Source organism: Geotrypetes seraphini, chromosome 10 (genome assembly GCF_902459505.1).
Source record: "Geotrypetes seraphini chromosome 10, aGeoSer1.1, whole genome shotgun sequence".
NCBI classification, from domain to species: Eukaryota; Metazoa; Chordata; class Amphibia; order Gymnophiona; family Dermophiidae; genus Geotrypetes; species Geotrypetes seraphini.
In genome coordinates, this window is record NC_047093.1 from 14,734,216 (window position 1) to 14,750,116 (window position 15,901).

The 15,901-nt window shown below is 49.6% G+C and overlaps 1 protein-coding gene across 1 annotated transcript in view; it reads right to left on the reverse strand.

Moving 5' to 3' along the window:
* GNA13 (G protein subunit alpha 13) overlaps window positions 1-15,608 on the reverse strand; it is a 39,073-nt gene extending 23,465 nt beyond the window's left edge. Inside the window, exon 1 of the mRNA XM_033960904.1 lies at window positions 14,981-15,608. Within this exon, the coding sequence (XP_033816795.1) occupies window positions 14,981-15,263 (283 nt within the window). The 5' untranslated portion in view covers window positions 15,264-15,608. The remainder of the gene's footprint in view (window positions 1-14,980) is intronic.
* Window positions 15,609-15,901: the final 293 nt, after the last annotated feature.

A 15,901-nucleotide genomic window follows, 5' to 3' on the forward strand; every position in this document is an offset into this window, starting at 1 on the left:
CCTGAGGTCCAAAATGGGTCGCAGGTCGCCCGTCTTCTTCGGAACAAGGAAGTACCGGGAGTAAAACCCCTGGTTCAGTTGGTCCGCCGGGACCGGCTCCACGGCACGAAGCCGGAGCAAAGCCTGAGCTTCCTGAAGAAGAAGGGCGGTCTGAGTCAAGTTGGAAGGATACTCTCTTGGAGGGTGGTCCGGAGGGACCCGATGGAAATGAAGAGAGTATCCTTCCTTGATGATAGTAAGGACCCAGAGGTCGGTTGTTATGGCCTCCCAGCGATGATAAAAATGATGGAGGCGCCCTCCGATGGGAAAAACAGGGGGAGGCAGAACGAGGTTGGTTATGCCCTCGACGAGACAGTCAAAAAGGCTGAGTGGTCTTAGGGACAGCAGGCGACTGAGACTTAGGCTGACCCTTCTGGGGAGGCTGACGCTTCGCCGGTTGCCTCGCAGGTGGAGTTTGCCTCGGCTGATAACGCCTCTGATAAATCAACGGCGGACGAGAAGGTCGAGACTGCTGAGGCTTAGGCTTCGGCCGAAGGATAGATTGGAATGACTTTTCGTGGTCAGACAACTTCTTCGTGACAGTCTCGATGGATTCGTCAAAAAGATCCGCCCCAGCACACGGGACGTTCGCCAGGCGGTCCTGAAGATTCAGGTCCATATCAATGGTCCGCAACCAGGCCAACCGGCGCATCACCACCGAGCAGGCCGCCGCTTGGGCGGAGAGCTCGAATGCATCATAGGCAGATTGCATCAACTGGAGCCGAAGTTGGGACAGCGAAGCAACCACTTCTTCAAACTCAAACCGAGCCTAGGATTCGATGTATGGTGTGAACTTCCGAAGCACAGGTAGAAAAAATTCCAAGTAGGCTGCAAAGTGGAAATTGTAATTCAGGACTCGAGACGCCATCATCGAATTCTGATAGATGCGTCGACCAAACTTATCCATGGTTCTGCCCTCGCGGCCCGGAGGCACTGAAGCATAGACCTGGCCAGGATGAGACCGCTTGAGCGAGGATTCGACCAGGAGGGACTGGTGAGAAAGCTGAGGACCCTCGAAGCCTTTATGATGCACCGTGCGGTACCGCACATCCAATTTGCCAGGGACCGCAGGGATAGAGTAAGGAGACTCGAAACATCGCATGAAGGTCTGATCGAGGAGCTTGTGCAGGGGAAGCCGCAAGGACTCTGCCCGAGGACGAGGCAAGTGCATGGTATCGAGGTACTCTTTGGAATATCGAGACCCAGCATCGAGAGTAATGTCCATGTCATCCGCCATCTGCCTGAGGAACGATGAAAAGGACAGTTGGTCTGCCGTCGCCGGTCTTCGAAACGGACTAGAAGAAGAAGAAGCTTCAGGCTCCAGAGAGGCCTGCGAGCAACAGGACGAGTAGAAAACCTCGGGGTCCTCGAACTCCGGGCCCGGAGGAGACCCAGTCGAAGCAGCATACCCCAACCGAGGCAATTTCTTCTGAGGCGAGACGGTCGAGTGTCGAGAGGAATGCTTCGAAGAATGTCTGGATCGATGCCCCTCCCGATGCCTGGAAGGGGATCAAGCCCGTCTGTGAGAAACTGGGTCAGACGCCTCCAAGGAGCAGATTGGACTCGATGCCGTCGATCGCAGAGGCGGCAGAGTCGGAGGCTGCCCCGACGCCGCCCAGGTTTGATAGGGGGTTCGGAAGAACTCGTCCTGCTTCCTGCTATGCCCAGGACTGGGAGGCCCCGAAGGTGGACGCCACACTGAGTCATGGGGCGGAGTAATCGGTTCCAAGGGAGGCAGGTCACTAAACGAGGCTTTCCTCGAGGGGATGGGTTCTAAGGGAGGCATATCACTAAGGGAGGCCCTCCTCGAGGGAATCGGTTCCAAAGGAGGTACAGCGCTAACGGAGGACCTCCTCGAGGACCCGGACACCGCTCCTCCTCACCGAGCAACGAGGTCGTGCGGCGAGGAGGAGGAGGAGGAGGCGGACCACCCCTCGAAGCCGAAGCTGGGAGGTCACCCTGGATGGTGGCAATCAGCCGAGGCCCCATGGTCTGCATGAGCTCCACGAACTGAGCCTCCAGGATGGACCGCAACGAAGCCGATATGGAGGGATCCGCACCAAAAGGGGGCCCTTCCGCACGGTCTCCGCGCTCTTTGGGTGCTACGTGCTTCTGCTTGCCAGTCTTCGGCACCTTGAGCACCACCGGAGGAACTGTCGGGGTCGATACCTGCTCCGAGGAGACGGATGAAGGCTCCGGCGCCGAAGCCGAAATCGGTGTGAACGACGCCGGTTTCAGGAGGCTCGAAGCAGCCGGGGAGGCAGAGGGCTTCGCAGAAGGAGTCGAAGCACCTGTCGACGTCGAAGCTGCAGGATCCGATGAAGCTTCCATCTTGAACATGGACTCCCACAGCAGACAGCGACGCTTAAACGCTCTCGCCGTCAGAGTGGAGCAAGGCCGGCACGATTTCGGGAAGTGATCCGGTCCCAGACACTGTAAGCAGCGTCGATGAGGGTCCGTGAGCGAAATCACGCGCTGGCACTTGCTACACTTTTTAAAACCGGTGATCGGCCGGGACATAGGCCGGAAAAGCTCCGCCGCAAGGTCGAAGGCGCGGGGCCCCAGCCACGTGGCCGACCCGGTAGGAAAAATTTTTTTTTTTTTTTTTTTAAAGAAATCAAAGAAAAAAATAAATGCACAGGAGAGCCAAAAGAACTCAACCCGCGGCAAAAAGAAGGCAAAAAAAGAGATTCAATGGGCGCAAATTGAAGATAGACTTCTCAGCTCCGCGGAAGAAAAAGAACTGAGGAGACACGCCCGGAGCATCGGGCGGGAAGGCACTGGCGCATGCGCGGTGCGGGCATCTCGAAACTTCTGAGTTTCTTCAAGCAAGACATGCTTGCAAGATGTCCGTATCGGGGCTCTGTCGGATGACATCACCCACTAGTGAGAATACCTGCCTGCTTGTCCTGGGATAACCCTAAAATACTTTAAAAGATTTATTTATAAACATACAATTTTTGAGTGCTCTTTTAAAACCTCAAAGTAAATTCCAGCAGGGGCAAAGTGGTTGTGATCTAAAGTGCACATTAGGCCATTACTACTGTGTTTTTATTGCTTCTAAGTAAAATATTAACCAGACAAGAATAGAGTATCCTATTTCTATTCCAAGCTAGCACGAGACACCACATAACTGCCCATGAAAATCCCCCCTGCAGTTATATAATTTTTTTGAAGCTGTTTTACTTTAAAATTTTGCAGAAATATTCTTTACTGAGTTAATCTGAGCATGCTTCAGGCTGTACTCGCTTAAGGGATCTACATGGAGCACTGGGGCAGGGTTGATCCCTTACCAAGGAGTAACTGGACTAGAGCTGAATGATCATGCAAAGGACCCCAACCCCAATTTCAATAGGATGCCCAAAATAAGAAGAAATAAATGGTTTAAATAGTGAAACAAAACTAAGCCAGTCAGCCAAGCCAAATATTCTTTTTTTAGGTTACCTTGCTTTGCAGGATGATAGAAGGGAAGGGTCATTCCTAACCCCAAAGGCAAGGGCCCCATGGGACCTAGCCCAATGCTACAACAACTTAGTTATCACCTATGGGTGAAGACTTGGACTACATATCCAAACTCAATGCTCCAATAGGATAGGTCGGGGACCCTGTAAGCACAGCCCTCAGTCTATCATGGAGCAAAGCCTTGGCCCTGCACAGTGGGGAGCTAGTCCTGGAACCTGCTACTCCAGCCAGAACCACCTACCACCTTATGTAGGTACTGGAGTTTTCCAGAGAGCATCAGCCTATGTGTCAGAAAAGTGACTGGAAGAAAATCAATCATTTTCTTTTCCTCTTTTGGTAGAATAATACAATCCACTTGTAAAGATTGTGTAGCTGGATGCTAAATAAACACTTCTGCTTTTTTTCAGATTTCAAGATCATTATAAAAATACTGACTTGAGTGTAGCCAAACAGAATTCCAGCATTACCCAATTTAGACAGATGACAACTACACATGTATTGTATGTACCAGTTTGAATGAACTCAGCAAATACTGAAATTCTAATAAACATTTCACATTCTCTTTCCTCCTGAAGGCAGTGTAAGGCCCTGCAGGATCCAGATCCCACCCTTTTCTGAAGCTCCTACCATAGACTTCTCACTGAAAAAGTTACAAATCTGTACAGTCCAAGTGTGCAGCTTGAATTAGAGCTCCTTAATGAGCCTTAGATCACAACCTGCGGCCAGACAAGGAGGGTGCACAGAAAGCACAGTTACTTACCGTAACAGGTGTTATCCAGGGACAGCAGGCATATATTCTCACATGTGGGTGACGTCATCTACGGAGCCCCAGCGTGGACAGCTTTTCAAGCAAACTTGATTGAAGTTTCAAGATTGCTACACTGCACCACGCATGTGCATGCCTTCTTGCCCACTAGAGGGCGCATCCCCACCTTGTGGTCCTCAGTTCCATAACCAGCAAAGAAGCCATCCCCGGGGAGGAGGGCGGGTTGTGAGAATATATGCCTGCTGTCCCTGGATAACACCTGTTACGGTAAGTAACTGTGCTTTATCCCAGGACAAGCAGGCATGATATTCTCACATGTGGGTGACCTCCAAGCCAACCAAAAAAGGGCAGGTGGGAGGATGGCAATTTAGGAAAACAGGTTACTAACACCGACTGGCCAAACCGGCCGTCGCTTCTGGACAAAGTGTCCAGACAGTAATGGGAGGTGAACGTATGAACCGAAGACCAAGTGGCAGCTTTACATATGTCCTCCACAGGAGTAGACCGGAGGAAAGCAACAGAAGCTGCCATAGCCCTGACCTTATGCCCCGTGACTCGACCATGGAGCGCGAGACCAGCATGAGCATAGCAAAAAGAAATACAAGCCGCCAACCAGTTGGACAAGGTGCGCTTGGAAACAGGAGGATTAACATTCACTAGACCCCTCATGAAACGAATCACCAGAGGATGAAGAGAGAGAGATCAACCCTCAAGATGCCAATGGAAAGCAGCAATCGCACTGAGATGCACCCTAATGGAAGTCGTCTTCAGCCCAGACTTGAACAAATGCAACAAATATTCCAGAACCGAAGACACCGGAACCGAACTCGGATCCAGATGGTTCGAGGAACACCAGGAAGAAAATCTGGTCCACTTCTGAGAATAACAAAGCCTAGTCGAGACCTTGCGCGAGGCTTCCAGAACCTCCCTCACAGACTGAGAAACCTGTGAAGTCATGGGGAAAGGAACCAAGCCGTCAGATGTAAAGACTGAAGATTGGGATGCAACAGCGAACCCCGACTCTGAGACAGCAGAGGGAAAAACAGGCAGAAGCAGAGGCTCCCTGACACTGAGTTGAAGGAGCAGGGAGAACCAGTGCTGACGAGGCCAACGAGGCGCAATGAGAATCATAGTGGCTCTGGACGATTTTAGATGAACCAGCGTCCTCAAGATCAGAGGGAAAGGAGGAAACGCATAGAGAAACCTCCCTCCCCAGTCGAGAAGAAAGGCATCGGCCTCGAGATGGTCCGGGGAGTACATCCGAGAACAATAGAGGGGCAGTTTGTGAGTCTCCGGGGAGGCAAACAGATCCACCTGAGGAGTCCCCCAGCGGTCGAAGACCTCGCGCAGAACTCGGGAGTTTAGCGACCACTCGTGCGGCTGGAGAAGACGACTGAGTTTGTCGGCCAGACAATTCTTCTCTCCCTGAATGTAAACCGCCCGCAGGAAGATGTTCTGGGAGACCGCCCATTCCCAAAGGCGCAGGGCTTCCCGGCACAGGGACCAAGAGCCCGTTCCCCCTTGTTTGTTCACATAATACATGGCCACCTGGTTGTCCATCTGCACGAGGACTACCTGATCGTGCAGCAGGTGGCAGAACGCTCGAGCAGCCAGAAAAATGGCACGAAGTTCTAAAACATTGATGTGACAACTCCGGTCCTCTGCCGACCATAGACCTTGAGTCCGCAGACCGTCCAGATGAGCTCCCCACGCGTACTCCGAAGAGTCCGTGGTCAGGACCTTGCGATGCAGAGGAACGAGAAAGAGCAAACCCCCAGAAAGATTGGAAGAGTTGGTCCACCAATGGAGCGAGCGTCTCAAGGAAGGAGTCACTGTTATAGGGGAGGAGACTGGGTCCCGGATCCTGACGCCACTGGGAGGCCAAGGTCCACTGAGGAAGCCTCAGGTGCAAACAGGCGAACGGAGTGACATGGACCGTCGACGCCATGTGGCCGAGCAGAACCATCAGGCGCTGCGCCAGAACTGAGGGCAGAAGCGAAACCTGTCGACTTAATCGAAGCAGGGCCTCCAACTGTGGCGGGGGGAGGAACGAACGGAGGCGAACCGTGTCCAGTACGGCCCCGATAAACTGAAGGGATTGAGCCGGGCACAACTGAGACTTGGGGAAGTTCACTTCGAACCCCAGACGTTGAAGGAAGATGATAGTCTGATGGGTCGCTGAAATAACCCCTTCCTTGGAGGACGCCTTGATCAACCAATCGTCCAGGTAGGGGAAGACCTGCAGCCCCCAAGATCTCAGGGCCGCCACGACCACCACCATACACTTCGTGAAGACTCGAGGGGACGAAGCCAGCCCAAAGGGGAGGACCCGATACTGGAGGTGCAACCCTCCCACCTGAAACCTGAGGAACTTGCGGAAGGCGGGATGCACCGGAACATGAGTATATGCCTCCTTCAGGTCCAGGGAGCACATCCAGTCCCCCGATTCTAACAGAGGGTACAGGACTGGAAGGGACAACATACGGAACTTCTCCCGGACAAGGAACTTGTTGAGCCTCCAGAGGTCCAGAATGGGGCGTAAGTCCCCTGTCTTCTTCGGGACCAAAAAGTAACGGGAGCAAAACCCCCGTCCCCTTTGGTTCGGGGGCACCGGCTCCACCGCCCGAAGGCTCAACAAGGACCTGGCTTCAGACAGGAGAAGAGGAAGCTGGTCTCGACAGCCAAGAGAAGCCCCCGGCGGATGTTCTGGCGGCATGGCTAAGAAGTTTAGCGAGTAACCCTCGGAGATGATCCGGAGCACCCAAGCGTCCGATGTGATCTCGGCCCAGGCTGGAAGAAAGGCCTGCAATCGGCCCCCGATAGGAAGGGGGTCCTTGACAGTGCGGAGGGGGCCCGCCCCCAACCGCGCATCACGTCAAAAAGACGGAGCCGGTTTAGACGCCCCTTGCGCCTGAGGCTTTGGTTGGGACGCTCTGCCCTGCTGAGGGGGACGCCGGGGCGGAGGCCTCGAGAAAGCCGGCGTCGACTTCTGCGGGTATCGCCGCGGAGGAGGTCTAAATGGCTTCTGCGGCGGGGCCCGGGGTTTAGGACGGACCAATAAGGCGATAGAGCGCTCATGTTCAGACAAGCGTTTGGTCGCCGCCTCCAAGGACTCATCGAACAACTCGGAGCCAACACATGGAAGATTGGCCAGACGTTCTTGCAAGTTCGGGTCCATATCCAGGGTACGGAGCCATGCGAGACGGCGCATCGCCACCGCAAAGGCGGATACACGAGAGGCCAACTCAAACGCGTCGTAAACTGCATAAAAAAGGTAGAGACGCAGCTGAGACAAATTGGCCATAAAGGTACCAAAATCCCCCTTATGAGGCCTAGCAGCATGGCTGAGGCCCAAGAAGGGCCTGCCGGTGGAACCAGCAGAAACACAATAAAAAGTCCTTTTTTTTTTTTTTTTTTTTAAACAAAGAAATACACGATCAATCAACAAACGCACAGCGACTCCCTAACAAAATAAAGAAGCCGCGGTGCTAGAAAGGCACTTAGAAGAACGCAGAGAAGAGAGACAGGGCTTTCTGGCTCCGCGGAAAACTAAGAACTGAAGACCATGAGGAGGGGATGCGCCCTCTAGTGGATCAGGAAGGCACACACATGCGTGGTACAGCACCAGCAAACTTGAAACTTCAATCAAGTTTGCTTGAAAAGCTGTCCGCGTCGGGGCTCCGTGGATGACGTCACCCACATGTGAGAATATGCTGGCTGCTTGTCCTGGGATAATGAGGACCATGAGGTGGGGATGCGCCCTCTAGTGGGCAAGAAGGCATGCACATGCGTGGTGCAGCATAGCAAACTTGAAACTTCAATCAAGTTTGCTTGAAAAGCTGTCCACGCTGGGGCTCCGTAGATGACATCACCCACATGTGAGAATATCATGCCTGCTTGTCCTGGGATAAAGGGAAAGAGGGAGAAGGAAGACCAGGGAAGGGGGGGGGGAAGAGAAATGCTTTTGTTGAACAATGGGGAGGTAAAAGGAAGGGAGAAGGGCTACTGCTGGACAGGGGGAGCAGGGAAGGGGTGCTGCTGGACAGGGGGGAGGTTAAAGAAAGGGAGAAGGGCTACTGCTGGACAGGGGGAGCAGGGAAGGGGTGCTTCTGGACAGGGGGAGGTAAAAGGAAGAGAGAAGGGCTACTGCTGGACAGGGGGAGCACGGAAGGGGTGCTGCTGGATACTGGGTAGGTAAAAGGAAGGAAGAAGGGCTACTGCTGGACAGGGGGGAGCAGGGAAGGGGTAATGCTGGACAGGGGGGAGGTAAAAGGAAGGGAGAAGGGGTAATGCTGGACAGGGAGAGCAGGAAGCAAAAAAAGAATGGCCTCAGTGCCCCATTGTGCTAAAAGTTTACACATCTATTCTAGCACCCATTAATGTAACGGGCTTAAACACTAGTATCAAATATTTGTATTGCCGAGTGATTTAAATTCCATGGCTCTACTCTGTTAAATCCTACCAAAATAAACCTGGCTTTCACATTGCTTCTGTTATGTTATATTAAAGCTCTATGCTTATTACAGTAGTCATAATCAGTATTCAGTCAAATATTTTTCATTGTTCATAATCAGCCAAATAATAACTATGCTATTTGGTACAGCTCTACTACTAGTTGGTACTTCCAACTAAATCAGGCAGAATTTCTTGCACAGGACAGTGTGTGTGATACTGGGAAAAAAAACATTCTCTTCCAAATACAAAGGTAATGTGCATGCTTCTTTCATACTGGCGACATGTAAATTTAAACTATGTAAAATCAGGCTCACATTCTATGTCTTTAAGGATAGCGTTCTGTGCAAATACACTTGTAGATAGATGGGAAAATAAATTTTTCAGTTGCTTGGACATTCTAGGAAAACTGGTAATACCCCACCAGCGTCAATTTAGTAATGGTTCTGCTAGAACCAAAACAAGTACTGGGATTGGACTTGAAAGAACATTCATTTCAGATGGATTTTCTGCAGGTACCTTTTAAGGTCTAAATCTTAATACATAATTTTATTTTGGGTCTCAACTGGCTAAGTGTTTCTTGAACACAGAAGCTCTATATACGTCAAGTTCTCTCTGAAAAGAGGAAGAGTTTAAAGATTACTGATGAGCAGATACTCATGATGCCATCCTACCACCACACTGGTTTATAGTCTACAAAGCCAATATCGTCCACAGAAGGAACAAAAATTCAAAATACTGAACGAATGACCAATACAATATTCCCCTTGCTTCATGAGCCCTCTCTCAACCATTCACTTTTGCTGCAACCCACAGGGCTAAAATCCTTCCAATGTGCCACTATAATGTCCCTGTGGACTGCTATATTTTGGGTGGACGAACAGGGCTGTTCGTGTTAGGTTAACCGAACATAAATCCCGGATTGTCAACAAGGTCGTCCAAGCCCCTTTGGTAGAACTTATTCATTACCTCCCCATCAAAAAATTCTTACCGAGGCTGTTCCTGTCACCCGACTTCCTATAATATATGAGAGAAAGATGGCGACGGCGTCTAGTCCCGATGTTTAAATATCAGTTAAGTTTGTGTTAAAGTACCACCCCCCGTCTCCTATTGGTCCACCAATCAACCAATCCAGCTCCCCATTCAAATCATTAGGTTCCACAGTGTCAAATGTAAAAATGTATCTTTGTTCCTTCTCATTCAACCTTCTGAAATCCTTCCCACCATCCCACCCAATAACTTGCTCAATTACACGCCATCTTATATCTTCAATCTTATGATCCATGCGCACCCAGTGATATATTTGAGGGATAGGGGTCGTTATAAGAAGGTTTTGTAACTGTCCCTTCTCTATTTCTTTAGGGAGACCCTTGAAAAAGCACAGCAATGTGCGAAACATGTTGGGTCATTACTCCCGTATTAAGGCTGGCTGAGATAAGTGATTTATGCTAATATTTAAGTATTTTGTATACTGATTTAAAAGTATTTAAGATTGGAAAAAAGAAAAAATAATAATAGAATATGATGAGACCTATGATGAGGTATACCACGTGATTCTTTCCGCACGAACAATTTACAGCGGTGGAGTGGTGGGACTGAGGTCTCTTCATAGAGATTTATGGTATTTATGAAAAGAGTTATATCTGGAACTTTGAGTTATTGCTAATCTTGCGGGTACAGTTCTGGAAGGAGATATTGATGAGTATTGCCATATCTATTTACTATAATGTTTAATGGCTGTGTGTGAGATTAGGTAAACACCAGGGGCTCCTTTTATGAAGCCATGCTAGCGGGGTTAACGTGTGCGACTTTTTATCACGCGCAAACCGCCGCGTTGGCCAAAAACAACCGCCTGCTCAAGAGGAGGCGGTAGCGGCTAGCGCAGCCGGTGGTTTGATGCGTGCTATTACGCGCGTTAAACCGCTAGCGCAGCTTGATAAAAGGAGCCCCAAGTGTATCTCCATTATGCGAAGATTTCCTTTCTCTTCTATCAGATCAGGGCTGTGGTTATGGAACGTCAAACCACCTTTGACTCCAACTCCTACTAGGCTTAAAATTTTTGGCTTTGGTTCTAAAATATTGGTAAATATAACTTACACCCGTATGACACAAATTCTGCACCTAAGGCAATGAAGGATTAAGTGTCTTGCCCAAGGTCACAAGGAGCAGCACTGGGATTTGAAGTATAGCACCCCTGGATGTCAAGCCCAGTGCTCTAAGCACTAAGCTACTCTTTCACCAGATCTAGAACAGCACCTAAGTGACCATGTAAAATGCATGGCGAAACAAACATGTAGGCTAGCAGAGGACCAAAGAGGCAACACAACAAAACTGACTTGAATGTGGTTAAGTTGGTACAGCTTAAAGATGGGATATAATCGATAGCTGCAGTGATGCAGAAAGAAAAAGACCACAGATAAGGACTACCATGTTTCCCCGAAAATAAGACAGGGGTTTATATTAATTTCTGCTCCAAAAAACGCACTTAGGGAATGTCTTTTTTGTGTGTACAACAATCATCTCTCCCTTCCTCTCCTCCATCCCCAATTCTTCCTCTTTCCTTTCTCTACCCCCAACATGTGCAGCATCTTTCCTCACCTCTCACTCATCCCCCTGTGCAGCAGCTCTGAGGCCTCCAAAAAGAGCGGCAGCGCTCTGAACGGGCCTTCCCTCTGCGGTGTCTTTCTATCCTTCCCTCTCATCCCTCTGTGCAGCGGAACCCCACCGACTCTCCCACTGTGAGCCTGACATACTTCTAACATAGAGGCGGCAGCAGCTTTGAATGGGCTGCTTCGCGGCCTTCCCCCTGCCGCGTCACTGATGACATCAGTGATGCAGCAGAGAGAAGGCCCTGGCGGGGAAGACCAGGAAGCAGTCCATTCAGAGCTGTTGCTACTGTTTTGGAGGCTTCGGAGTTGGAGCTATGTCAGGCTCACGGTAGGAGAGTTGGTGGAGTTCTGCTGCACAGAAGGGAGGGAGGGATAAGGAAGGGCTGTTCAGAGCGCTGCCGCTCTTTTTGGAGGCCTCGGTGCTGCTGCACAAGGGGATGGGCGAGAGGCGAAGAAAGATACTACACATGGGGGGGGGGGAGAAAGGAAAGAGGAAAATTGGGGTGGAAGAGAGGAAGGGAGAGATGAATAGCAAGTTGGGCAGTGTTGGGGTGGTTTCGGGGGTCAATCTTAACTAGGGCTTATTTTGGGGGTATGGCTTATATTAGAACCATCTTTAAAAATCATGCTATGGCTTATTTTCAGGGAAACACGGTAGTAGGCCCACTCAGTTATCTATGACGTTTAATAAGAAGTAACCGAACTGTTTCTAATATTTCCCTGCACAGCCAAAGACCCAACAGTTTGTTTATGTCTACCACTTCATCGAGGATCCAAACTTCCGCACGGTTCTATTACCAGCCTGCTAGTTAATCTTACTACGTCATTTACTATGAATCAATTTTAGTTATTATGAAGATGGGATTAGATCAGTCGTTAACTCATTTCCCAAGACACACAGATCCCATGGTACATTAGATAGATTGTGAGCCTGCCAGGACAGACAGGGAAAAATGCTCAAGTACCTGAATAAATTCATATAAACCAGTGGTCTCAAACTCAAACCCTTTGCAGGGCCACATTTTGGATTTGTAGGTACTTGGAGGACCTCAGAAAAAATAGTTATTGTCTTATTAAAGTAATGACAATTTTGTATGAGGTAAAACTCTCTCTAGTTTATAAAATCTTTCCTTTTGGCTAAGTCTTAATAATAATATTGTCATTTATAGCTAAAAAGACATTATGATCAAGAAACTGTTTTATTTTACTTTTGTGATTATGATGAACATACCGAGGGCCTCAAAAAAGTACCTGGCGCATGTGACCCCCGGGCTGCGAGTTTGATACCACTGATGTAAACCGTTCTGAGCTCCCTTGGGAGAATGGTATAGAAAACTGAATAAATAAATGTGGTTTTCAGAATATCCACAAGGAATATGCAGAAGATATGCTTGACTATAAACTAAGTTAGGCTAAAGAGCTGCCAGATCTCATTTTGAAAAATCTCTTGATGCTAGTATTGGGCTGAAAGTGGGTAAAAATGCACATGAAGAACACTGAACTTGGGCATCTCTTGCTAACTTTCTAGGTGTCTTGAATAGTTTTGATGCTGGTTTCAAAGGCACAGTTTCTGGAAAAATGATCAGTTTTCAATTTGGCTTTTCAGCTAATCAAAAAGTTCTCAATCCAGTTCTCTGGACAAAGATCCTGTCAGGTTTTCATATGCATGAGATCTGTGTATACTTCTCCCTTATAGTCAAACATATCTTTTGCATATTCCTTGTGGATATCCTGAAAACCACATTTATTTATTCATTCAGTTTTCTATACCATTCTCCCAAGGGAGCTCAGTGTTCCATAAAGCTAGCATTATTTCAAAGAATAAAACTATATTTAAAAGAGTATATGGAATAATATTTTTTCACAATAGCAGGCTGCCACCTAGTAGCAGGTATACTGTACAGGAAAGCTTGCAAAGGATGCAAGTGTTTGAATAAGGGATATTTTATTTAGATTACAAAGGTAAGTCAACAATTTGCTCTTAGCATTTTCCCCTGTGAACACTCAATATGCTGCTCAAACTGATGCAAAACAACGCACAAGTTATTTTTCTTCTAACGTTAAAAAATGGATAATTTTCCAATATCAGTCACTAGTAATTGGGAGAGAACCATTGTATGATGCTAGTTTGATAATTCGCCTTATTTGTTACCAGGAAATTAGTCAGAAACACTGCTGCATTAGTGAAGATAAAACCACAGTAGCTATTTTGAGCATTATTTTTACAATATTACTGGCGTATACCGGTAGTTTATTCTGTGAAGTTTCTTTCTTTGAACTCAACTGCAGTGAGGTAACTAAAAGAAAACTCAAAACAAACACCTGCCCTTGTGATTTTTGTGAAGAGACCTGCAATTGTTGCAAGAGGCCAATTTCTACCTAGTCTATGGGCTCCTTTTACGAAGGTGTGCTAGCGTTTTTAGCGCACGCACTGGATTAGCGCGTGCTAGCCGAAAAACTGCCGCCTGCTCAAGAGGAGGCGGTAGCGGTTAGCGCGAGCGGCATTTTAGCACGCGCTATTCTGCGCTTTAAAGCCCTAAACACGCCTTCGTAAAAGGAGCCCTGTGTTGCCTTTTTGTATGCCTATAGCAGGGCTGCCCAAGTCCGGTCCTCAAGATCTACTGGCAGGCCAGGTTTTCAGGATATCCACAATAAATATGCATGAGAGAGATCTGCATACCAGGCAAATCTTTCTCATGCATAGTCATTGTGGATATCCTGAAAACCTGGCCTGCCAGTAGATCTCGAGGACCGGACTTGGGCAGCCCTGGTCTATAGCATTCTCAGTACACCTCTTTCTTCGCTTCCTATTTCTCTAGCCCAGGGGTGTCAAAGTCCCTCCTCGAAGGCCACAATCCAGTCGGGTTTTCAGGATTTCCCCAAAGAATATGCATTGAAAGCAGTGCAAGCACATAGATGTCATGCATATTCATTGGGGAAATCCTGAAAACCGGACTGGAGTCGGCCCTCAAGGAGGGACTTTGGGGACCCCTGATGTATAGGTTACGTCTCGTACATGTTCTATATCAGGGATCTCAAAGTCCCTCCTTGAGGGCCGCAATCCAGTCGGGTTTTCAGGATTTCCCCAATGAATATGCATTGAAAGCAGTGCGTGCACATAGATCTCATGCATATTCATTGGGGAAATCCTGAAAACCCAACTGGATTCAGCCCTCAAGGAGGGACTTTGAGACCCCTGCTCTAGGCTGTATTTCAATACTTCTTACCTGACTACTATAACTAGATTGTGAGCCCAGTGGGCCTGAGAGGGAACTTTTTTTTTAAAAAAATCTATTAGTATTGCAAACCGCTTAAAACTTAAGTACAAGCGACATATCAACTAGAATAAATCCAATCCCCCCCAAATCACTTCAGCAAAACACTGTACAACCCCTCCCCCCCCCCTCCTGCCAACTGTCAGTCGAGGGCGGGGAAGCCGGTCCGTCTTCAGAGGCAGAAAGTGAGGGGGGGAAATGTCACGGGTTTTTTAACCCCTCAACGCAGCGGCCGTGCTGCAAAGTCACCCGGATTTCCCCCCCGGGAGCGGCCAACTCCCACCGCCCTGGCGCGCGCGCGCGCCCGGGAGGCCTCCCGGAGACTAGGGACAAGGAGCGCGGCGGCGGCGACGGCGGCCCCCTCGTCCCTCCCGCACCTTTAATCACGTTGCTGTAGATGGTGGCGCGGAAGTCCTCCTTGGCCCGCTGGTCGAAGTCGTGGCCGTGGATGATGCGCATCTGCTTGAGGAAGGTGGACTTGCCGCTCTCGCCGGCGCCCAGCAGCAGGATCTTGACGAGCCGCTTCACGTAGGTCTTCTCGCGCGAGATGCACTTGTCGATCTCCTTGGACTTGCGCTGCTGCTCGGCCTCGCGGCTCGTCAGCACGCAGTTCGGGAAGCAGACCGAGAGCATAGAGTGGGACGGAAGGAAATCCGCCATCTTGCAACTTCATCTGGCCAGGGCGGGGAGGAGGGGGAGGAGGACGGGGCGCGAGCGAGCACGCAAGCGGCGTCCGCCGACGCTCCGCCTTGCGCGAGCCGCGGCAGGAGCGGGCGGACGCGACGTCGCTCCCCTCCCCCCGCCTCGCAGCGTCGTCTGGCGCGCGATGCCGGAAGTGGAAGCGCCCTTGTTTGCCGAAAGTCCCGCTGAGCTTGCGAGGCGCGCTCCTGTCAGTGGCTGTTAGCGCGCGAGGCGGCTTCTTGTAGCGCTTGAGCTCGGGCCCATTTTTTTGGTCCTCTCTGCTGTGACACACACGAGTTCGGGGCACACCCAGCCAGTCGGGTTCTCGGCCTACCTCCAATGAATAGGATTACCTTATTAGTGAAGTTAAAAAAAAAAAAAAAAGGCACGTGACCCTGGCCCCACCCCCTCGCCCCGGCCCCACCCTTTACCCATTTCCTAGGGTTAACGTATGAGACATGTCCACCCCTGTGCAAGTTTCCTGGGTAGCTAAGAACTAGAGAATGACAAAGAATCTGTCCCTGTACACTCTGTCCTCATTTGCACAAGCCTCCAACACTTATGATTTTTTATTTAAATGTTTTTATTCTATATATTATAACATTTTATTGAAGGAA